The sequence below is a fragment of the Dermacentor silvarum genome, chromosome 10 (genome assembly GCF_013339745.2).
Source record: "Dermacentor silvarum isolate Dsil-2018 chromosome 10, BIME_Dsil_1.4, whole genome shotgun sequence".
Taxonomy (NCBI): domain Eukaryota; kingdom Metazoa; phylum Arthropoda; class Arachnida; order Ixodida; family Ixodidae; genus Dermacentor; species Dermacentor silvarum.
Window position 1 is genome coordinate 127,508,379 of NC_051163.1, and position 25,221 is coordinate 127,533,599.

Sequence of the window (25,221 nt, forward strand, 5' to 3'; positions counted from 1 at the left end):
GATTTGGATCAACGAAACACTGATGCGTTTATTTAGGAATACCATCGTTTCTCTCTCGCAGGCGCGAGGACAAGCGGGTGCGAGAGAGAGAAACAATGATATTCCTAAATAAACGCATGACTGTTTCGATGATCCAAATATAATCTCACTATCAGGGAGGGAGTAGTCTACCTGACTGGAGCAGTATTTGTTTATTGGGGGTGTTGCGGAGCGCAGCGTAGCAACACCCCAACTACCGCCGCTTCGCGTTGGCGCCCGGCACCGCGGCTTCCGCCACGGCACCGGGGTACAAACGCGAGCAGTATCCGCTTGTTTACACCACCACAGTTCACCGAGAGCAAAAGCCGTCATGCCACACCACCACTACTGCGAGGATTTACACCACTAAAACAAACGCTACATCAATAAAGCGCGGCCGGCGTGGCCCAGACACCGCCAGACATTCAACGCGTCCTAAACGATTCGTTCCCTACGCACGTAGGAGCTGCGCTCGGCAAGGTCGCTGCGCCCGATCCCGGAGATAAGAGAGCCACGCTCAGCGGAGACCAGTGCCTCAAAAGTCCCTAAGGGATTATGTCCCTACGAACCTAGGAGCTCCACGATTGCCATGACAACACGTGTTAAGCCGAAGTCTCCACTATACCTACTAGCCACCGTAAAGTGTACGGGCGTCGAGCGCAGACGCGCTGGGATGACGTCAAGGCACATGCGCAGTAACGTGCAGCTGGCGGGAGCTCGGCGCAGCCGTATCTGTGTAGGGCGAAGCGCATGCGCACCTGCGCCGGCGGTAACTAGGCGACGCAAGGTGACGTCATCACTCCGCGGAGTTTTTTCTGTCTACGACAGGCAGACTACGCTCGGCATGAATAGCTCCGTTGTTAAAATTCTCCGTTGGAATGATTAGCGGTTACGCGGCCAGCTGTGGAAGCAGACGACGGCGACGAACGCGGGAGCAGTGACACAAACGCGTGCCGAGTGCGAGCGCGTGCGGACAATCTAGGCATATGAAACCCTGCTTTTAAGGGAGCGTATGATGAAAGATCTTGTTTGGGGGGTTTTATGTATGAAGTATATGTCGCTCTGATATTCCTCTTGATTCGATTTTCTACCAAGTATCTCTACATAGTGTCCAGAAAACAACTGAATAAAGATTTGATATCAATGATTTTCCCGCTGTTTTACCGTTCTACATTTGCCAGGCAATGACGTATTTAAACGAGTCCGCAAGATGCCTTTATCCTCATGGACAAAAACGTTTTTCTTTAAATTACACAGTGAAATATTACCTGTTATGACTTGGTTGCACAAAAAAAAAGGAATTTGTGTATCCACTGTTAATTGTCGCCTTTGTGATGTACCTGAGACTCTAGAGCATTGCTTCATAAGTTGTAAAGACGCCATATTATTTTGGGATGTGCTCCAAAGAACTCTCAAGAAACACTTCATTTTGAAACACCATACCATCCGATACTTGATTGCACCTCACGGAGAAGAGGTGCCTTTTAATATGTTTTTCATAACTGGAATACATAGCTTATGGAAGACACGCATGTTGGACCGAAACGCTCAACCTGTTCTTTCGTCGAAATTTCACTACGCTCAAATGATTGGTCACTTGAAGGACAACTATGACTTGACAGCGTTTCAACCGGACTGGTACCACCTCTTGTTACGTTGCTTGTCATTGCCACCTCGTTAAGTTCAAAGCTACTTGTACTTTTTGTGTGCGCCGCGTGTGCTCAACGAGATTTTAGGTCCTTTCTAGGCAACGAATATGCGATGTGTTGGCTACTGCTTGCATGTTTTTCGCATATAGTATTTTTTTCACATTTACATGATGTAATACACACCATGTAAGAAAACGAAACAGTGGCTCGATCGGTTAGCGTGGTGGTTTCCCAACCCGAAAATCGGTGGTTCGAATGCGCAGCCCAACGAGCATTTTTTATTTTCGCGCGGCTTGACAGTGAGACTTTTTTCTGTCTACGACAGAAATACTACGCTTGACATAAACAGCTCCGCTGTTAATATGAACAAGTTTGAATCCCTTTAAGGTGCACTGTTGCTGTGCAACCCTTTTCTTTGTACCCTGCAGTTTGCACATGGTCCTTTGGAGAGCGTTGCCTGTCATTTCAGGCCTTGATTTTCGTTCAGAGGTATAAAAGATGGGTTTTCAAGCTCGTGATTGCTTGTTGTGTTTGAATACAGCTACAAAGAGAGCAATAAAAGTGATACTTTGAAAACTATCCTACACGCGTAGCGGTACTGTTGTCTAAGAAATAGTATATTTTCAAGCACAGGCCGCTTTTGGAGGACGGTGGTGGCTAAATTGAAAAGCATAGGTGAATTGTGCGAAAAAAAATGTCGCGGTTTCACCTGAAAGGCATTGGTTGCGATAGCAAATTTGTAGGCAGCTTTTCGAAGAAAAGGAGAGTAGATTTATCGGCCGTATAAACTCGAAAACATTCGCTTACTAACTAAATCAACAAACACGGTGCCACGCGTGCACAGTTAAACATGAACAAATCTCGCTCGATGACCGCGGAGGCTCGCTGTCAAAACGCTGGAGTTAGAAAGCGCGGCAGCAGCAGCGAGCGAAGTGACCTTCGTGCTGTCTTTCATTTCAAAGCGAACTAAATGTCGAAAGCACAGTGCATGTAAACCCATCAGCACTCGGCGTGGCCTACTTTACCCGCATCGCAGATCGCGTTGACGAAGAGGCCCGGGCGGGCGCGCACTTTGTGGACGTCGCAGATCGCTTTCAAGATAAGGCGCCCGCGCTTCCGCGCCGTAAGCAGCAGCCGCCAGAGTAGACCTCCCCCGCCCCTCCCCGTTCCTCACGCGCGAAAGAAGACGGCACACTTCCGCCCCTCCTTCCTCCCTCGCGTGTGCGAGATTGATCCGCGATCGTCGGCTGACCGCGCAAGCTTTAACTCGCATATATGCCGTACGGCGCGTGGCGACGATCTGATCGTCTTCGGATTTTATACGGAACATCACGGTGACGGTGACAACAGAAATGCGCTTGGAGTGTCCATATAACTGCTATCGCAACGAGAAGATTAATCAGTTGCATGTGCCTCAAGCACCATTAAGAGGCCTGTTTGGCATCGAGGCATTCTAACAGCCCTCGGCTAACGTACCGCCTCAGGGCAGCCGGGGGCACGAGCCGCATTACACTTTTGCTAGCGAGAGCGTCTAATTGGACGGCTGGAGCACAACTGGCCAGCGCCTACAATTTCGGAGGTCACGCTTCAACGTAACTTAGACACCGCTGCAGCCGCGGGGTGGCGCGACGAACCCGCTGGCTTTAAAACCCCTGAAAGAAAAAAGAAACTAGACTAGCGTCATTCGTGTCAGTGTGCAGGTACCTCCTCCCCCGTGCGTTTTAGAGTTTGTAAATCAAGTTACTTAAGGTGCGAAGCCCGTCGAGCATGGCCCTCGGACGGAAAGATGGGCTTGTGAAATTCTCCCACTAAGGCACACTAGGGCGGTGCGATTCGGAGCCGCGTAGTGGGTGAGGTTCGAGGGAAGCAAAAATGCGAAAAGGTAATGTTGAGTACAATGCAATGTATGTAGAAGCAAAGGGCAGGATTTATATCGTAGCTGAAAGTGTAAAAATATACGGTATTCAATCACTCAAAATACAGAAGTGCGCGCAGTGTGTTTAGATGCATGAAATAAAGCCCCCGAAAAAGAAGCCTATCTTTGCAGGGACTTCAGGAGTGTGCTGGTATGCGCGGGTCAGGGGCTTTAAACTGAGAAGTTTATGCCGATGGTGCGGTTACGACTTGTTCAGTGTTTCATGGATACACCATGTCATGGAAGTGCGTTATAGAAGATTTAGGTCAGCTAAGCGCTTGTACTGGAAAAAAAAGTCACAGCATATCGACGGGGTGAATGATGATGAGTGGGCGAAGCTCCGGAGGGAATCATCGGGTCTCCCGCTTAAGGGGACGCTAGCACAAACGCGTTAGAAACGTGCAGTACTCTCTAGCAAGGGGGAGCGGCCACAGCGTCTTACGCAGCCATTTACACTTGCCGGAACGTGCACCGCGTTTGCCGACGCCATCACATGACTGCTGAGAGAGTATACCCCCCGTATTCATAAACGCTCCTCGACTTGAACTTGACTTGCCACCGCCTTGGGCAGCGCGTTCGAAACGGGTTGAAGGTAAGGCGGAGAGGCCACACCGTCTTACACCAGCTTCTTACACGAGCCGTAACGCGCTAGCACAAACGCGTTAGAAACGCGCTAGAAACGCGGCCTTTCCTTAATGTTGGGTATTTATTACCATCGTGGTGCGTGCGTCTATGTGCGCTTCGTGGCGTAGTGGGCTAACGCCGCGCGCTCGGAAGCGAGGGGTCCCTGGTTCGATTCCGCGCTACGGACACAACTTCGGAATTTTTTTTCTCATTTTTCTCAGACTGGTTACACACTACTACTACTACGACGGGGACGGAACGGGTGCCGCTATAAGGAGCTTCGCTCCTAAAAACCATCCTTGCAAGCAAGCAGGGCCAGACGCGAGTGCGTTTGCATGCCTACGTGCTCAGCATTGACGCTCCTTACGGCAGCGCCTCTGCACTGGAAATGGAGATCCGGGTGGCACCGAGACATCGCACGGTTTCAAAGGTGACGCACTATGTTTTTAGAAGGTCGAGGAATCGCCCTCTTGAATGTCCACTCGCTTTTGTGTTGTTTACTTGATGCAACGCAGCAGGCGCGCCGAGGCAACGCTGGGCGCCGAAGACGCAGCTCCCGCGCTAGCGAGTGTGCGCTTGTCGAGCTGGGCCTTGCTCGTGGGTCTAGCGAACGATCTCGCTTTCGTAGTTTCCTTGAAGGCACTACAATTACTGCATATGGCTCCCGCAGGGAGCGGGAGTCATATAACAATAACTCTAGTAGACACCATAGGGGCGCTATCGCAGCTGCTAGGAGAGGAGGCAGAGGTGAAGGGGCGCTAATTTAGTTTTTGGTGACACAAGTGTCGACGGTGGTGGCGGCGGCGGTGTCACGCGGAAAAGTGGGCCAATCCTGGTGATCGTGCCGAAAAGGTCCAACTCATTGGCACATACCAGGGACAAAAAAGAGAGAAAGAGAGACAGAGAAAGAAAGAAAGAGAGAAAGGAAAAAAAGAGGAAGAGAGAAAGAAATAAGGAGAGAAGGAAAGATAGAGAGAAAGATAAATAAAGAGAGACAAAGATAGAGAAAGACAGATAGAGAGAAAGAGAGAGAGAGAAAGAAACAGTGAGAGAACGTCACCACGAAGGTCAGAGAAAGAGAGAAAAGAAGAGAGAGAGAGAGGGAGAAACAAATAGAGAGAGAGAAGGAAATATAGACAGAGAGACAGAAAGAGATAAAGTCACCACGAATTGTTAGAGAAAGGAAGAAAGAGAAAGAGAGAGTGGAAGAAACAGAGAAATAAAGAGAGAAAGAGAGACGGGGAGAGGGCGAAAAAGAGAGAGAAAGAAACACAGAGAATGAAAGATAGATAGAGAGAGAGAAAGAAAATCACCACGAAGATCAGATACACACACGACAAGTTTCACTTACCCCCATTTTCTCGACAGGGGAAGGGCTGGTGATTTTTTTCCCCAGGGGCTTTAACTCGCTGAACTCACTGCAACTCGCTGTGGAAAGTCTCGTTCTCTGAGTGGTCTGTGTGGGTTATGCGACACCAGGCACATGGCAAGCCTGCCCGAAAGCCAACATCTGACTAGAACAGGTCGTATACTTGCCGAGTTGCACACCGGCGGGGTGTGTGGCCATCATGGTCGAAGATCGTTTTGGGCGAACGTCAAGACGTCGCTTTGTTCGACCCTCAGAAATTGTCTGATTTCCTTAGAGATAAGTGCGAAAGGAACCGTGTCACTCGACACTCGTTGCGAGAAAGCCGCGCGTAGCTACCCAGTACGCTGTAGTACAGCAAATGGATGAGACACTGCGAACTCCACCGTAAGTTGAATAAGCCTCCGAGCTTGGCGCGTCGTAGGCCCTAAAACGGAAGTAGTGACGTCCTCGTGAGCCCGCCGCGCTCAGCTGTAGCCTTCGCAGTGCAAGGCATTGAAGAAGGATCGGGAAGACCGCGAAGGGGATCACAGGTGATCTTTGATTGACCATAACTCCGCTTCTGCGAGAACACATTGAAGTACTTCTTGGGGCAAAGTATTTCTGAAATGGTCTATTTTTAACTTGAAATGCATTAATCGACTTCTATATAAAGTGTTCAGGGCCTCGTTAACCGAGAAATTGAATCGAAATAGGGTTGAAGATTGATATGCAGAAGCCAAATGTAATGTCGAATAGCCTGGCAAGAGAACAAGAATTCATGGTTTACAGTTAGCCTCTAGAATCCTTGGAAGAGTACGTTTATCTAGGTCAATTACTGACAGGGAACCCTGATAGCGAGAAGAAAATTTACAGAACAATAAAAAGGGTTGGCGTGCATATGGCAGGCATTACCAAATCACGACCGGCAGCTTACTGCTATGCTTTGAGAAAAGTGTACTATCATTGTAATCTACCGGTAATAATACATGGGGCAGGAACATGGTAGTTAGCAAAGAAGCTTGAGAAAACGATAAGGATCACACAATGAGCGATGTAACGAAAAATCTGAGGCGTAAGGCTAAGAGACAGGAAGACAGCCGTGTGTATTAGAGAGAAAAACGGTTGTAGCGGGTATCGTATTTGATATTTAGAGAAAATAGAGCTGGGGCAGGCCATGCAATGTGTACGGCAGATAACCGGTGGTTTATTCGAGTTTCAGAATGGATGCCTAGGGAAGGGATCGAAGTGCAGTCGAGGACGGCAGATAATTAGGTTGGGTGAGGGAGTTGAGAAATTTGCAGGCATAACTAAGAATCAGCACAAGACAAGACTTCGCCCTGCAGTGGACAGAAACATGATGACGCTGCTGCTGATGATGATTAAGGAGCGCCACTTTATCACCAAGTTAAACACCTTGCTGAATACTTGTTCCTTCTCGAGTTTGTGGAGCTATGCCTCGGAAAGTTAGAACATACGGAGTAGTTAAGACATATAAATGGAAAAAAAATTTGGATTATTTCTGCAGTTAGAGTTTATTGCCTGCAAGCGTCATTATGGGAATGTGACTCTGCAGCCTTGTTTTCATCAGCAAAAGCTAACGATCACTAGGCCACCAGCGTGAGTATAAGCAAGGCAAAGCAAAGGTACTGCTCAATAGCCGGGCAAGAGAACGAGAATTCATGGCTGGCAGTTAGCCTCTAGAATCCTTCGAAGAGTAAGAGCCTCCACACCATTATGGAGATGACCTTACAAACAGTGGGGACAGAAGGGATGTGCCAAGCCCCAACGTTTCAAAAATAGTGTTGTCCTCGTCAGGGCAACAGCTGTGTTCCTTGTGAGCGTTTATATAAAAGCAGATACTGATATTGTACCTTCCGTCGGTAGAAATTTAAAGAGAACTAACAAACGCAGGAAAAGGGATATTTGACAAAAAAAAGCAGCTGTTGCCCTTGCCAATCCAAGTCCCATTTTGGAAACGTTGGCACGAGCGACACCCTTTGTTCTACCGCTGTCGAGTGCTTCAAATCCTGCACACGATTTGTCGCATAGCGCGTTTTATTTTCGCGCGGAAACGCCGTCCGGCGCTCGAACACAGAGGCGCCAGACTCATGCCTTGCCGGCTGTAGGGTGGCACTTTTTCACGTGGTACGTGAGCGAAGACCTCCACGAGCACTTCGTGGGGCAGTACTTGCAGCCGAACGTAGGATGCGGCGAGTGGGCGGCCCGAACATGTTCTCTCAGTCGGGAGACAGTGACGAAGCGCTTGTCGCATTGGTCGCAGCCGTGCTGGCGGTCGTCGGCGTGAGTTCTGAGGTGAACCACCAGTGAGTAGTTCCTGGTGAAGCGGGCCGGGCACAGGTGACACATGTGAAGTTTCGGGTTGCTGTGCACCTGCCGATAGTTTTCCGGGAGCTTAGATGAATTGCCGTAGTTGTCGCCAGTGTTGGATTTCCAATTTCCGTGCATCGCCAGAAAATGCTTTTGGAGATCACTGCAGCCCGCAAAGCTCGCCCCGCAGGCCTCGCACACGACGGGACCTCCGTCTGGGCGAGTGTCATTGGGGCCCTGCACGGGAGATGAAAGAATGAAAGAATAAAAGTAAAATTGTTAGCCTTAACATTCTAAAGCAACGCAAGGCACATGGGACCCACCTTGTTGGGTGCTCCAGAACAATGAATGAATAAATGGCTACACATAGAACCAGGGAATGCAACCTAAGGTAACAACACAAGAAACAGCCATCGTAATCTGGGATTTATATTAAGAAAGGGTGTCGAACGGTGGAGGGAGTGCAACAAAATACTGCATGAAAATTCGAGTTGACAGAGAAAATTGTATGAAAAAGCACCGAAAAAATCCCTCACCTAAAATACTTTCATTCGTTTTTTTTACTTGTCAAAAAATTTTTCGGACTAGATTCTAAAGACAGCTCGATATTAGATTACCGCGACATCTTTCCCGTCGGCCCAGTGAAGCTGTCTGGAGACTATCCAGAGTTTCCAGGAGAAAATAAACATAAACTTGATCTCAAAGTGTCATGGCACCAACATGGGACAACGGTGGTTGTGCAGCTCATAGGTCGCTCTGCGGGTTGTCTCTTCAGCGTGGAAAGGAAGTCAGGGTTTCCCCGCTGCTGCGTATTGCGCGGGAGTGCTGCTACGCCGGCGGGGTACGCCCACTGTTCTCACCGTTCCAATTCGGCTCAGGTAAAGCAGTTGTCAAGAAAAGAATACGTTCTGACAGAACCCATCTCAAGATGACTGTGAATGTTTTGTTGTAAGCATTCAAGCATTGTAGCGATGCAGCGTATTGCCAAAGACACATTTGTTTACAATTTTTGGTAGTCCTTCTAAAATTTACATCACTCCGGGTTCGATAACTATTGGACATAAGAGGGGTCCGTTCTTCTAACTCGACGCTTTCGGCCGTCACAAGGAAACTTTCATTAAGCGCTGTCTCACAAGCCCAGTCAGTTTTGTCCCCCTGGCACTGCGAATTCGGGTTCAGCATATCAGATTTTGAACGAACTACTGCGCGAATGTATAGATGCATTGCTCAGACATAAAATTTTAATTTGAATTGACAGAGCTCTAAAAGAGCAGGCGTTCACACTTGATCAGTCGATCACATATTTCCCATTTTTTCTGTTTCGCGAGCGACTACGAAATTTCAGGAGCTAGAGAGAAAAATAGTTGGTGAAGAAAGCTAAGACTGCTAAGCGACACAGGCAAAAAAGCAGAAGCCTATCACACAAGAACACACAGATGTTTCTGGCTTCCCTGCAAGTGCCTTGTTCACCATGAAGCGACGAAAGATGGCCAAGCGTATACGCTCAAACGAATGGCGCAAGTGCCTCGCACACAAAGTGAAGGTTCTCAACTTTCCCGGTAGAATTAACATGATAGCAGTTGCAGGATGAAGTTTCGAAGTTGGATTTCGTTCACAGGCCATGATGCCCGACCAGCTCAGTCAATATTGTTACGTGTAATGATGGCGAGCAACCAGATAGCAGGAAACCTTGATACTCATGAAACTAACGCTATACTGGGCGCACTTGATACCTAGAAAGACAAGTCACACTCAAGGCACAAGGATAGCGGAGAGTGCAGTTGGCGATCATCGAAAACCTGTTCTATGGTTCAGGAAGCGTCGGCTATGGATATATCGCTCGTATATCATTACCAAGGAGGATTAAAAAAAAGACTAGAGTGGAGCTGCCGTCTCAAAAGTGAAGCCGGACCGCCGCCATCTTACCAGAGGCAAGCAATAACGTTAGGATATAGCTGACAAGGAAATTTATTTACCCGTAGGCACGCGTACAACTGTTGTATGAACGTATACAATGCAATATAACGTACCACACATACAATACATCGTACTTCATATAAACAGAACAGCTGAGCAAACAAATCAGTAAATTGCGTCTGCTTGACATTAACTTTGCCACACATCACAAACACTACGACAGTGTACATGCAAAATCATAAGTTAGGATATAGCTGACAAGGAAATTTATTTACCCGTAGGCACGCGTACAACTGTTGTATGAACGTATACAATGCAATATAACGTACCACACATGCAATACATCGTACTTCATATAAACAGAACAGATGAGCAAACAAAACAGTAAATTGCGTCTGCTTGACATTAACTTTGCCACACATCACAAACACTACGACAGTGTACATGCAAAATCATAAATGTCAGCCTCGGATTCATGAATGACATCCGAAGCACAGACAGGTACAGTTTCTACTCAGGCAAACAAAGTTTGGACATTATTCTGGCTGCAGCAAAACTTTGCCTCGAGACACGGTTAGGTACCGCGTAGACCAGCGGCGAAGAAACTCGGCTTCACCGAGCTTGAAGAGCTGTTCTTCAAGATGACCCCATATTATCACCCTTAGTTTGCGCACTCTGGGGTACATTGCTCTATTTGGCTGCCGGGATCGTTCTGCAATGTTGCGGAAGCACCACAAAACGTAGCTAACGCTGTAGTAGACGAGACTCGCAAACCGATCTCGCCGCCGTGGTGCCCGCACGATGGATATTCCAAATAATCTTCCAACCAGCTTCCAGAAGGTGCGCGCTACAACGCACTCCTTTACTACATGCGTGTTGGTCTCTGTTTGTGCGCAATGTATGCATAAATCATTCGCTACCATATTCCAGCGTTCAAGCCTGTCTCTTGTAGGTAGAATACCCCACTGATATTGCCAGTGAAAATCCTTCACTTTAGAAGGCAAATCAGGTGAAGAAACGGCTGTCCATGTGCTTGTAGTAGCTGTCCCTGAAGGCACAGCCGTCTCACACAACATTTCACAAAGCCTTGAAACTGGTGTCGTACGCCACTTTGTATTCCTTACTTGCACAAGCTGGCTCTGTAAGCGCGCAGCCGCCGCATACTGCGGTGCTGGCGTTACCGCTGTCGGAAGCAAGTTGCCTGAACTTTGTGGCATGAGCGTTCGACGGTAATGACCCAGCCAATAAAGGAGAAGTGGCCTACCTGGGTACTCATCATCATCAAGTAGGTCACATGTACTCTTAGTGCACAGCAGTCTACCAAATGTAACTATACACGGCAAGCTCCATCCTCCGCTGGCTTTCGGAAGACGCAAAAATTGTTGTGCTACGTATTGTGTCTTGTTTAGCCAGAACCACGAGAAAATAATTTTGTTTACTACACGTACTGTTGGTGACGGCGGAAGAGCCACTCTTGCAGCAAACCACAGTTTACTGCACAATACATTCTTAATAAAGAAAGCCCTTTCTGCTAGCGGCAGTGGCGACGCAGTCACTGCTTCCGACTGTGCTTTAATACAGCTGATAATGTCTCTCCACGTGTGAGGTGAAACACCACTTGTAGAAAATTTTATGCCTAATATTTGCATATGCTCGGTCTGTTTAATATTTCCTGGTAATGTTATTGCACTGCGTCCTAAATTTAATGCTTCGCATTTCCTCATATTTATTTTACCCCCTGACAATGATGCATACTGATTATAAATACGAAATACATCTACAAGACTGTCCCCATCCCGTAAGAACAAAGTAATGTCATCCGCATACGCTGACACTTTTATGCACCCATTGCCCGGCATAGGAAGACCCCTTATAAGCGAGCTCTCGCTAAAACGCCTTAACAATGGGTCAATCGCAAGCACAAACAATAGAGGTGACAAAGGACAGCCCTGCCGCACTCCCCTTGTCACATCAAATCTAGGAGTTAAAGTGCTGTTAAGTAGTATCTCGGCTGTTGTTCCCGAATACAACATCCGCAGGATATCTACAAACTCTTCGGGAAACTTATAGCATCGTAACACCTCAAATAAGTACAGGTGTTCTAAGCGGTCGAACGCTTTGGCTTGGTCTAAACTTACCAATACTCCTGAAGCTTCACGCGCTGTTGTGTATTGTATGATATCACGTGTTAAGTGGAGAGATGAAAATATACTCCGACCAGGCACGGAACATGTTTGATGCACACTGACTATTTTAGGCAATAATACCTTCATGCGATTTACAAGAAGGGTTGTGAATATCTTATAGTCTGTGTTGAGCAGCGTTATGGGCCTCCAGGATGAGGGTTCGGCAAGGTTGGAGTCTGGCTTTGGCAAGAGTATCACGCGGCCCCGATTAAACGATTTAGGAATACCTTCCCGTGCAAGAATTCCGTTAAGAAGAGATACCAAGGCCGTGCTTACTTCTGGCCAGCAGGACCGGTAAAATTCGACTGGTAAGCCATCTGTACCGGGTGTTGATCCACTGTTCATAGATCGGATAACATCAAAAACTTCTTGCGAATTTGTTGGAGACAATAAATTCTTGCCTTCTGTGTAGTCCACGTGGGGTAGATTATTACAAAAATCATATATTTCTTCACCTAAAAGTTGGGCATTGTAAATATTTTCCGATGAAAATGCGTCTGAGAACCAGTTCCAAAATATTCTTTCGATATCTCGTCTCGCACCGCTCTCTGTGCCATCCTCTATTATAACCTTTTCAATATATGAGCTGCCATTTTGCCTCCTGCTGGACGTACGAGCCAGCCGCAGTACCTCAGGATCAGAAATTGGCCTGTTTGTCATCCACGCCTTTGCAGAGGTACGAGAGTACCAGCTCATAAGCCTATGGTATCGTTCGCGCTGGTGATCTAGGTACTCGTACATTAGCTGTGTTTGGGAGCCACCATCTCGTACTATTCTTATCCTTCTCAGGCACTCACAAAGCTGCTCAGTCTCTTTTCTTTTGCGTTTCCTGCTAGCTGCTATGCATGCCGACCTCCACCTTTCTTTTAAAGTATCCCACGCTTTGATATTACATTCATAATCGCTTACTGATGTAGCTATTGCGGTTTTGAGTTCGCTTAGAGTCACCTGGTCACGCAAAGAAGCAATGTCTAGTTTCCACATATCGGTGCGTTCACCTGGCCTTCCTTCGAGGTTCAGCACGACAGTGAAAGCTCGATGATCTGAAATGTATCCTGCGTCTGCAGGAAGATCGAGGATGCTGCATTGGACAATTTGCGATGTTAATTCAGGGGGGAAATACATTCGATCTAGACGACATTGCGTTTGCCTTTGCTGCCATGTGGCGCCAAAATTTTCGCCATGCATGTGTACCCAGGCATCTGATAAATTGTATTCTTTCACTATACGAGATAATTCAGCTGCATGCGCATTGGAAGCGTTTTGCCTTGCCCCTCGCGAGTCGCGCATAGGGTCGATCACACAATTAAAATCGCCAACCATGAAAAATGGATGGTTGTCTAACAAAAAAGGGGAGAGTCTAGCAAAGAAGTCATTGCGATCTTGACGTACGGCGGGCCCATAGACATTCAATGCCCGAACTTTCCTCTCGCCCCAAAAGAAATCAAAAGCGATCACACGACCTTCTAAATCAAATAGGCGGTGACTTCCGTGTAGAAGCACCCTACGAAAAACAACAACTCCTACACCTCGACATCGCCCAGGGCTATATGAAAAATATGCTTTTACAGAAAATTCATCACAAAACTTTTTAACTTCCTGCTTGTTCCTTAAGTTACACTCCTGAAGAAAGAGGAGATCGACTTTTTTCTCGCGGGCAAAATGAATTACTTCTCTCTGTTTGTCTCTGCTACGAAATCCCTGTGCGTTAAGTGTCATTATGTGCAAATACATGGTGAATGAGTAAGTTGCGTACAAAATCGACTAAGGCAAATGGCTTACCATAGGTAAGTTGCGCACTGAATGGGCGTCGTACATCGTTGCAACAGCCAGACCGCGGCAAAGTAAAAAAGAGCATAGGAGCATCACAGCAGCGAACGTGAAACAGGCACTGATTATGTTCCTCACACAGGTTAGTCGGAAGCAAGCTGATTCCTAAAATACCAAGGTTGCAGAGTCTCGCACAGGGACGGGAACGCGATTTCTGCGCCAAGCATCGTTCCGTGAACGCTGCGTCAGCTTCGTAGTGGGGAGTAGAGGAAAAGCAGCCCTTACGGGCAGCAGGAGCGGTGTAAGGCGCCATCGTTAGTACGTCTCCGAATCGGAGACAACGTCCATGGTAGTGGTGTCTCGTGGCATTTTCTTGCATTTCTTGGAGGGTGTCGAAGTTGGTTCTGATGACGTAGAACTCTCTGAAGACAGAATTCTTTTGGCGTCTTCAGACGCCGTTTGCGAGCGCGTGCGTCTCTCCTTCACCGCCGCACTGGTACTACTTGCAAGCGCTGTCGTTGTCTTGACAACCGGCGTGATCCTCGACGGACCGGCCGAGACTTCGGAGATGCCGAGATGGCGTCCATCTGCGTCCTCGCCAGCGTTCGGTGTTGTAGCACATGTAAGAAGCCGTTCTCGCTGTGATCGCGTAAGCGGGGCGTCTAACGCAGGCTCCTCGTCATCTTCCGTTGCCGACGACGACATTATGGCAGGTAGCGTCTCGTTGCTCTCCGCGTCAGTAGAGGGAGAAGACGCTGCGTCGCTCGCACCGGCGGACGCTGGCGTCGGCACCTCTGGTGCACTTTCTTCTTCTCCTGGTTGATCGGTGGTTTGCGTCTGCGCTGTTCCTTCAGGTGCGTTGTCCTCCAGAGCTGGTTGTGCGGGCGTTGCTGGTGCCACCGCAGCAGCATACGAACGTGGTTGCACGCAGTCAACAGTGGCGTGCTCGCCATTGCAACGTCTGCATGGTGCATTGCACGTTGCAGTGGGATGGCCGAAAATGGCACATCGGGCGCATCGAGATGACGTGCAGGAGGCTCCAAAATGACCTTCTTCGCCGCACTTGGAGCACACTCTCTTCATTCCTTTGTATTCCAGCATTACCCGAAAGCCAGTCACCGTGATGAAATTCGGTGGAGGTTTTACCATCTCGAGCTTGACCAGTCGGCTGCCATTGCTGATGTCCGTCCTGTCCTTGAAAACAACATCGGAAATGCCTCGGCACTTCCCATACGGTGCAAGTGCAGCAGTCAGGACGTCGTCACTGACACAGGGTGGAAGACGATACACCGTCACATAAACCACTGGAGTGCCCATGCGTTCCAGCGGTACGATCTTGTTGGCGAGTAGCAGAGAGCCTTTCGCCGCCATCTTGGCTGCCTGAGCCGCGGAGCGGACAGCTGCCAAGAACTTGTTGCCGCCGTGATGTTGCAGATACTGCAAACCTCCGGCACCTACGACTTCTTCGACGGAGTCGATGATGGCGTCAACCGGCGTTGAAACCGGCACATTGAAGAGAAAGCACTGGGCTTTCGTAGGGCGTTGCACGGGCGCTGGCCTGTCCATGACTGCTTCACCTAAGCAACCACGACGCAATGCGTGGTGCCCAGGCTGATGACACGTATGAAAAGATGCGCCGAGAAAAAACGAGATCTTCCGAAGCACTTCCTTCCCACTCCGTGCTGTTTTAAGGTGGACAACTTAGCCGTGCAGATATCGCTGGACGTCTTCCTTTCTGTCACTGGTTTCAGAAGAAAGCCTGAAGTTATCTTCAAATTTTAAGGCACATCATGATATTAATACACAGACAAAGGTAATATTTTAAACGAAAGCTTCGAGCTTTTAATTTCAAATTAGCCTAGCATTTGCAATAACTGACCAAAAAGATGTGAGCTGCTAGCAGATTTCAGCTGTCACGGCCCTCTTTCAGAGTAGAGGTATGGGCAAACTGTGGCTTCACCTGTGCTGGTAAGAAACAGTGGGGACTGCCACTCCAGCATTTTTTAGGGGCGAAGCTCCTTAGTGTGTGGGTCTGTCCCTCCTCTGTAGTATGTAGTAGTAGTAGTAGTAGTCGTCGTCGTAGTAGGTAGCCACGTCTACTTTTATGAAAAAAAAATCCGAAAGTTGTGTCCGTAGCGCGGAATCGAAACAGGGACCCCTCGCTTTCGAACGCGCGGCGCTAACCACTACGCCACGAAGCTTTTTTTTTTTTCTTTATTGCCGGTCTTTGGCACACACAGAAATATATAAATTCACAGAGAATAACAAAACAGAATCACAATCACAATATTCGTTAAATACGACCGCTCAACTTGTGCGGACGCGTACACGCTAAAATTGTCTCATCATCAGTAATAATTCCACCCGAGGCAACCATTCTGGGATACATTATAGCAACTTTTGTTCTTCCACAAAGTCCCTTATGCTTTCTTTAAAATACTGGCGAGCCGCTCTTGCGTCGAGATCAGCGTGCCTTACTGCCATTCTGCATTTTGAAATGCTATGCAGGGCCATGAGCATTACCATATCGAATGGGGTGCCGTCATCACTTTCTATTGGCAAGTAGCGAATGCCATACGCATCGAGGGGGAATTCTTTTTTGATTGTGCGCTGGAGCACATCCCAAAGAAAAACAGCATCCCAACAATCCAGGAATACATGCTCAATTGTCTGCTCCTTTCTGCATATTATACAATGGGTGCCCCAGGGAACAAAAAAACCCCTTTCAGCCATCCATGGTTTGACAGTGAGCGTGCCTGTGTGTAACTTAAAAAAAGAAAGTCTTAACACCTGACGGTATTAGCATTGCCTTAACACGCTTTAGAACATTGTGCCCATGGCCTGCACCATAAAGGGATCGATATAGAGGCACGGGTAGAACCACATCACAAAGGTCCTTGTACAATTTTTTCCGATTGACTTCACTCAAGTATTCTAGTGAAAACCGCGCTGACAAAAACCTACAAGGAACCACAACTTCACGAAGAAAACCATAAACACCACCGGGCAAACTGCCGGTTGAGACAACCATGTTGGGCAAGTGTCTCCCCAGGCGAAGTTGACATACAGTGTATAGGAACGGGTTTTTTACGTCCCTGAAGAAAGAAAATCGATTGACTACCTGTCTCAAAAACAAATGTGACAAACCAAGTCCTCCATTTCGAACTCGAAGAAATAAATTGGTTCGACTTGATCTTTCCCAAGACGATGCCCACACGAACACAGCGAACACACGGTGAGTTTTCTGAATGTTTACCCTTGAGCAGTGCAACACTTGGAGGATATACCATAGTTTGCTCACTAAAAAAAATGTTACAAATTGTAGCTCTGGAAAACATAGACCAATTCCAGCCATTCCACTTGTTTACTCTGTCCCGCAGGTTATCGACTTCACTTCTCCAGTACGATTCACTGTCTTTGTAGCACTGGAGGGGAGCTCCCAAGTATTTAACCGAGCCACGAAGCGCACATGGACACACGCACCACGATGACAATAAATACCCAACATTAACGAAAGACTGCGCGTTTCTAACGCGTTTGTGCTAGCGCGTTACGGCCCGTGTAAGAAGCTGGTGTAAGACGCTGTGGCTTCTCCGCCTTACCCCTGTATTCATAAACGCTGATGGCGTCGGCAAACGCGGTGCACGTTCCGGCATGTGTAAACGGCTGCGTAAGACACTGTGGCCTCTCCCCCTTACTAGAGAGTACTGCACGTTTCTAACGCGTTTGTGCTAGCGTCCCCTTAAGCGGGAGATGGTGCAATTATAATGAAGGGTGCTGTTATAAAATAGGAATGACGTCACATATGGCGCGTGTCATTGGTGGAAGTCAATCGTTCGATTTAGTGCGGCGAGACTGGGCGAATTACACGGAAGATTCACGGTTTACCGATGATTCCCTCCGGAGCTTCGCCCACAGTCATCATTCACCCCGTGGATATGCGGTGTTTTTTTTTTAAATCCTCCTTGATCATTAAAGCGTTATCGCTGGTGATCACGTTCTTTTCAGAATTTACAACACTATTCGTGTAGCGCGTGCAATCCGATTACAAGGCTGCGCTGAAACACAGACAACAGATTGAATCGGCAACAACAATCGAGAATTTTCTCATACCAACGCGAGTGTCTTGAGCCGAGCGATAACAGTTGCCAACAGGGGAAAAAGTGGTCACCGTATAAGAATAAACAATGCACGAGGGTCATTATCGTCGCCTTTCGTCGCGCTCTTGCTTTTTTTTTTTCAAATCGTGACCGTGTTCCTTCAAATGATTTTGCAAATTCACTTTTTTACGCTGCAAACATTGCAAGCAACGCCTCAGCATTTTTGTTTTGGAAACTTGTCACACGAGCACCTCCTTAGGCGTGAAGGGACAAACCAGAAAGTCTGTTTTCTCTTAATGACTGGCGTGGCCTTTTCCATTTGCAATGGTTTACTCCCGTTAGGCACGATTCACTGAAATTCTTAATTGCATTTATCAGCAAAGTGATGACAAACACGCGGATGCGGCAGGCCATAAACCTACTCGAGGTCATAATTGCCAGCCACGGATAGTCACCCCGAAGTCGGGGAGGGAGGTGAGGTCGCCGCTTCGCATTTATCAAAATTCAGACACAATACTGCACTGCAATAAATTCCTATCAGTTTCATGAATTTCACTCGCAGCTGATGTTTACGCTGCAGGGTGTATTTTTTTTTCCTGTTTCGCTGCCTACAGTCGACTGAAGATGTATCCGGGCTGCTGATATTTGTTTCACGTGCACGATGAAAGTATATCCGCGTAATGGGCCCGATCAATTTTCCATGAGGCATATATGACAGCATCAGAAATATTGGCTTCTGCGCTCTGCGCATTGTGATTCGACTGAGTCGCGCCTACAAGACCCCATGCTTGCGTATTAGGACAATTAAATCGGGTGTTTCTTTAGAACGTATATGTGTTACCCACCGTAGTGGCTTAGCGGCTACGTTGCTGCGCTGCTGAGCACGAGGTCGCGGGATCGATTCCTGGTCTCTGCGGCCGCATTTCGATGGAAGCGAAACGCAAAAACGCCCGTGTGCTTGCGTTGTAGTGCACGTTGAAAGCTTTAAAAGAACCCCAGGTGGTCAAAATTATTCCGGAGTCCTCCACTACGGGGCGTGCCGTATAATCAGAACTGGTTTTGACACGTAAAACCCCCAAAAGAAGAAATGTTTTTAACTAATCTGTTTACGGTGCATATTGAAATGTGTGAATTGTCACCTGTGAGTTCACAGAGCGCATCCAGTTGGGATTAGTGATCCGGAAGACACCAGTTTCGAAATATTGATCCCCTAAGTGCGCGATGAAATATATTTAGTAATACATTATATGCATTGTAATATTATTACATACATTTATTGATGCATGATATTATTACATATATAAACAATAAAAATACATTATTAAAAAGCTACTCGAATTCTGAGAATTGTCTAGTAACGCGTATTGAGCATCGTTTGGCTCGGCTTCGCTTTTGCAAACATGCTTTTCCTAGCTTATGCGCGTCTACCCATGGCCCTTCCAGTGGCAAAGAATGCTTTTAGGCTTTAGTAGACAATTGTCAGACTTTCTCGCCGCATCCGTCCCCTTGAAAGCGATAGTACCTAGTCAGCCGGAACGCCGGGCCTCCATGGAGCACAGTGGGCGAAAGTAGTAGTAGTAATTTATTAATCAAAATGGCGCCTGCTGCCCAATAGGGCGCACGGCGAAAGGGTCCATATCAGCTGCCGCAGTAGCGCGTGATGTGTTGCATGAGGGGAGAGTGCATCGCCGCGGAACCATGCCACCCTCGCTGTCGCAAGCCTGTGTTATGCGCGCGTTCCTTGCTTGTGCAAGCTCTCGGCTGCGTTCTGACTGCGCTTCGTTAATGCGAAATAAGAACGCGTCAAGCGTCTCAACGCTCTCGCTTGCCCGCGAGGAGTTCGTAATGCGAAGGATGCTCAGCAGCGTTGAATGGACATTGGGCCACCCCAAGAAATCAAGCTGGACCTCTCCCAAATTTTATGTTGACCCACCACCAAGTTTAGGTAGGTCCACCCCCAAATTTCAAGTTTTATCAGCTCTATGTTTCAGCTGTGCCAACCCCAAATTGCAAGTTGGCCAAATCCTACTATAAGCTTCCCGGTACATTTTCTATTGAGCGTTATGCATCGCTATGGGTATTCTCTGTGATGAATTTTTTTATTGCCATAGCAATTATATGGACACTCCATGCAGATTTCTGCCATCGTCGTCGCCGTCGTCGTCGTGAGGTTCCGTATACAGTCCAACGGTGATGAAATCGTCGCCGCGCGCCGCATGCTGTATGTGCAAGTGAAAAGTGCGCGAGGGACGGAGCGAGCGCACGGCTAAGAGCAAACGTGACTTCTTCCGTCGCGCGAGAAGCCGTGGAGGGACGGGAAGGGAGCAACGTTTAGCTGCGGCACCAAATCCGTATTTAAATAAAAACTTTCCGAGGCGTGAAGGTGGTAAAGACTTCGGACGCTTCTCGACGAGTGTTCCGTTCTGATCTCGTCGAAAACCTCCGAGCCGCCCCCAGAGGCACCGGCAACAATCATCAACGCCGCGTGCGTTCATTGCGAACGCGGGCAAAACGCCGACGGTGTCGACAACAGTTCTACGCGCTGCTGGTGCTGCTGCATGTCCAAGTTTACAACTACTAGCTGTACAACTACTATCCCTACTCCGTAAAGCTCTGTACTAATTTGCTATCTATCGCAATTGATGCTTCGCCTTTCGGTTGAAACTGCGACAATTTTTGTTTAAAATTATCCTTATCGCTTATAAAGGTACCAATTATGTACATTTACACGAGTATAGCTATTAAATGTCCTAACTTTGCTAAATACGCATTTCTTAACAGGGAAGTGCTTTATGCCGGGTTCCACGAATGACTTCCTGCAATGGATGTAACGGATGCGACGTCGGCTCCGGCGTCGCCATCTAGGAGCGGTGAAGCGAAGTACTGCATCGTGACACTAACGAGCGCCGACAGGGAGCTAGCTCTTCGGTAGTCACAGCGCAGCGGAGGCACCAAGGCGGTGAAGCTATAGAATAAAGAATCAAGTATAGCCGCGTGCATGGACTTTTGTGCCGTAAATATATAATTTACTAATCATACAATAAATAAACGTTATTAAAGGTGTCCGACGGCAAGATTTGAACCCAGGGCCTCTATTAGAGAAGCCTGATATTGAAACCATTATGCTATGGACGCCTTTCTTTTTATTGTTAAGCCACGGGTGCATGTATCGACAGGCGGCTTAGAACGACCTTATCAATTTCTCAGCGCGTTGAGACGCCTGGGGCGTTTCGATTTGGTCACCTCGACCGGTTGAACCGCTGCAATTAGTAGCAATTGTGTGTGTTTGCCGGGTGTTCTGCACTTATATAAGTATCATCATTATCATCATAAGCCTATATTTATGTCCACTGCAGGACGAAGAAGGCCTCTCCCTGCGATCTCTAATTACCTTGCTCTTGCTGATTCCAACTTGCACCTGCAAATTTCCTAACTTCATCACCCCAACTAGTTTTCTGCCGTCCTCGAGTGCTCTTCCCTTCTCTTGGTAAAAGTAAACATTGCTCTGCAGTTTAGGATTGTGAAGGCAGATAAAGCGTATAATAAACAAAGCCACAGGAGCGTCTGAATCCACAAGCCCGAAGATCAAACAAACCCATGTACTTCTCATCATTCCCATTGTGGATGAACAATAGCAGTGCCAGAGTTCTCTCTAGTAATTATTGCATGAAACTCTATGGTTGACATAGGGAGCCTACATGCAACGCCGTTTTAGGGTGGCGACAACACCAACATTTTGACCGCTATTTACCGCCAAATTTGGTGGGTAGCCATTTTGGTCCCAAGTCTTTCTGCCTTTTTTTGTCACGCTCTGATGTACACATGTTTGCACGCGATCTATTAAATTTCTTTTAGTTTTGCGCCAATGCGCACAAGAAACCTGCATACACCTTTAATATACTAGTTGCCTTTTCCTTTTATTTTAACACATCAAACTTATTTTTCTATTGCACATCGTGCGACACATATAAAGCAAGAGGTTATAAGGCACGATGGCATGCTCGTGGTAGGATTATCTCACGCCAAGAATGTGAACTGCATTAAGCATTGTCGTTGCCTTCCAGTTGTGCATAATATATAAAGGGTGCTTTTCGAAGTGTGCTGTAGTAAAGACTGTCCTTACTAATCTGTTTAACTAAAACGTAGACGTGCCGTGTACGGCACTCAGACACGCCATTTGTCTCTGGCACTGAGGACAAAGTTTATTAAAAGAACTTAATTAATTTCGCGTCACCAAGGATTGCCGGAAGTGTCGTCTGTCGGCTGGTCTTTCGCCATTTTGGCCCCCACAATTAACCCGCCAATTTAGCTGGCGGCGGCAAGTACCCTTACAAAGGCTGTCACCACCCTAAAACGGCGTTGCATGTAGGCTCCCTAGGTTGACAGGGATGACGCCGCCATCTAGGAGCGGTGAAGCGAAGTACTGCATCGTGAAACTAATGAGCGCCGGAATAACCACGAATCAATGCTGAAGAACACACAGAGTGGTCAGCGACTGCTATCTGCATTACATGGCAGGAACCTGCACCCGCCAGAGGCGGACCGCCTAATTCCACCTTGGGATGAAATAAGGGTTACGGAACCCAGACCAATCCCCACGAACACCAAAGATGAAGGCAGGGCACACAGACAACAAGAAAAATTAGACGTGCAATCTTCTTCATCCTTCTGGAGCCCGAGAGAGCACCAAGGAACAAAAATATACACTGATGCTGCCTTACAATACGATGAACGTTCAGGCAAAATGTATGCCACTACCGCTTATTACACGGACAGTGGGCAAGCACATGCTGTGAGCCACAGCCGCTATACTCACTGGACAACTACCGAGCTTGAACTACAAGCCAACGAAAAGCTTTTCAACTCTGTGATGGGCACACAGAAGAGACGGTTCACATCTGCGCTTACAGTCAAGAGGCGCTCAAGCAACTCAACTCCCGATCCTACACGACTGCCATAGAGCCGCGCATAAAACAAGCCTGTCGTCACCTGCGGGATAATAGACGTGTACGCATTTTCGTATACTGGACGCCAGGTCGCAACATGAGGGGAGCGGGGAAAAGGGCGGCCCATGAGGCTGCAAGTGAGAAAATTAGAGAGGACCGCCATCGCAACCTTGAAGTGAGCCCGCTATTGCTGGACCGCTCCTATAGCTCCCCGTCATTCGTTGCTGTACCGGACCACCAGATTGCCCAACTGAAGCACGAGAGGAAGGCTCTACTACGGGAGTCCATTCCTAGCATCCTACCTCCCATTCCCGCTCGCCTTCCCAGAGCAGTCCAGGTTCTCATCCACAAAGCAAGAGCTAAGGCCTCCATTATACCGGATGTTCTGAGTAAGGGGAGAGGAACACAGGTGGGATGCCCCAACTGTCCTGCGCTCAACGTCGATCTCAAACATCTGATCTGGTCCTGTCCTGTCACAGCCAGCCTCAGGGACGAACACACCCGACCTCTAAAAGTGGCGTCATACGAAGAGTGGGTCGCACCGCGAGGAGACACCACCAGAGGAATTAACGCTTTCGTGTCCTTTGCTAAGGAGGCAGGCATCCTTCCTTTCACCTGATCCCTTACCCCCATCTTAGGCCACGGGTGATCCTTTCTAATAAAAGTTTCAATCAATCAAACATTCAACGAGCGCCGACAGGGGCCGCTTCGGTAGTCACAGCGCAGCACAGGCTCCAACGCGGTATAGCCTGGTGTTGGCCCTTTCAGCATATGGTTTGCCTTTCGCGTCGGATTAGCCTGTGGCGGCTCGTTGCTTACGGAGTGCAGATTCAACATGCATCAGCAATGCTTACATGCCGCCTACTGCTTCGCTTGCAGTGGCCCCAAACTAAGAAAGTGGCGCAGAAAGGCAACGACGTAGACGGGAGAGTGTCGCTTTGGTCCGGCGAGAGACACGCCAGCGCGAAGCAGAACGCCTTCGTGCGTTCGCGGCTAACGCTGCGAAAGACGTTTCATTTTCGTGTTTTATTGATTCTTACGACAGAGGGATCAACCGTATGTTTTTTGCAGACACAAGGCATTACACTTTTCGCGTGGCTGGGCTGAGGTACTCGCCAAGGAATGCTTACGCATTAATGAATTATAGTTAATTTTGTGTTTAAATGGGGACAAATAACGCCATTACGATAAAAGAAGTAACTAGAACACTGCACTTCTACGGCATGTATCAGGACGCATAACTCAAAAATCGTTAAAACATTATGTATACGGTAAAAAAATAGGCTAATATATATAAAGAAGCAAATACCAGCAAGGCTCTATCATTATGCGGGAAAGAAAAACAAATTGTCGTCATTGCAGAGTAAACGGAACCATTATATGTGCGATGCATGTGGGAAAGAAGACAGACGCCCTTACCGCAAGACCCGTACGGACGGCGAATGCCTTGTTGCGGTGATCGGACCTGAACGGTCGCTCCCCAGCCTGCCGACGACGAACGTGAAGCCGGATATCGTGCTTGGCGCAGTTGGGCTGGAAGCACACGTCGCACGTCCAAGTTTTGACGGTGCTGTGCTTTTTCACGTGTTCTATCAGAAATGACTTTGTCGTGAAGGCGGTGTGACACAGCGCGCACTTGAAAGGCTTATCTTCCATGTGGATGCGCACGTGAACCGCCAACGTGTTTCTGTTCGGGCACATCCTCTCGCAGTGCGGGCAGCAGTACCACAGCTGCGGCTCCTGTCCGGCAAGGGAGCTGACGACGGCCACGGCTCCAAGGTTCGAACGTGAGAGCGGCGGTGGAGGATGGGCTTGCGCGGTCGAGTTCGGAGACGCGTGGTGGTGACTCTGGGTCGAGGTTGGGCTCGTCGCGGCATTTCTCTCCGGAGGCAGGACCGAGGGCGGGGATTGGTCAGGGCTGAGCGACGGCGCACCGGAGGCGCACTCTTTCCCGGTAGCCTTCAGTGTGAACCTCTCCTTAGCCGCCATTTGCAGCCGATGGGTGCCCGGCCGTTTGTATTCCTTTCGCGATTTCAGTGCGCGTGGGGCGCGCTTCAAAGCTTTTGAGCCGTTCTTGCTTTTAACAGCTCGTAACTGTTGGAAGACTCTGGGGTGAGAGCTTGCAGGCACTTGAAGGTTTAATCGATGAATTCTTGTACAGACATCGTATCGGGTGAGTTTCAGCCTTTTGCGTGTGTCCCGGTTTTCGCAGGGTCAACCTGTTGTATCTTGGAAGAGAAGAGTGCACGTGTTGCTATAAAATGCGTATTCTACGCCGAACTACATCTCTCGAGAAACAAAATTTGCCTGAATCAATTGGAGTTGACGTCTATTCAATGCCAGGGTGCTTCAATGCTTTGGTAATCCGAAGCATTACAAGCGTCTCAGCGAGCTGGCTTGCACACGGGAAATTCCTAAAG

The 25,221-nt window shown here is 48.2% G+C and overlaps 2 protein-coding genes across 2 annotated transcripts; both read right to left on the reverse strand.

Moving 5' to 3' along the window:
- Nucleotides 1-7,600: 7,600 nt before the first annotated feature.
- On the reverse strand, nt 7,601-24,790 carry LOC119431838 (zinc finger protein 260). The gene is made up of 2 exons (XM_037699295.2): nt 24,221-24,790; nt 7,601-8,119 (listed from the first exon to the last, which is right to left on the reverse strand). Exons 1-2 carry the CDS (start codon nt 24,788-24,790, stop codon nt 7,661-7,663), a joined length of 1,029 nt encoding a protein of 342 aa, XP_037555223.1. The 3' UTR covers nt 7,601-7,660.
- LOC125940875 (uncharacterized) lies at nt 14,061-15,422 on the reverse strand. Its single transcript, XM_049657523.1, has one exon. The coding sequence runs from the start codon at nt 15,319-15,321 to the stop codon at nt 14,071-14,073; it is 1,251 nt and encodes a 416-aa protein (XP_049513480.1). The 5' UTR covers nt 15,322-15,422; the 3' UTR covers nt 14,061-14,070.
- Nucleotides 24,791-25,221: the final 431 nt, after the last annotated feature.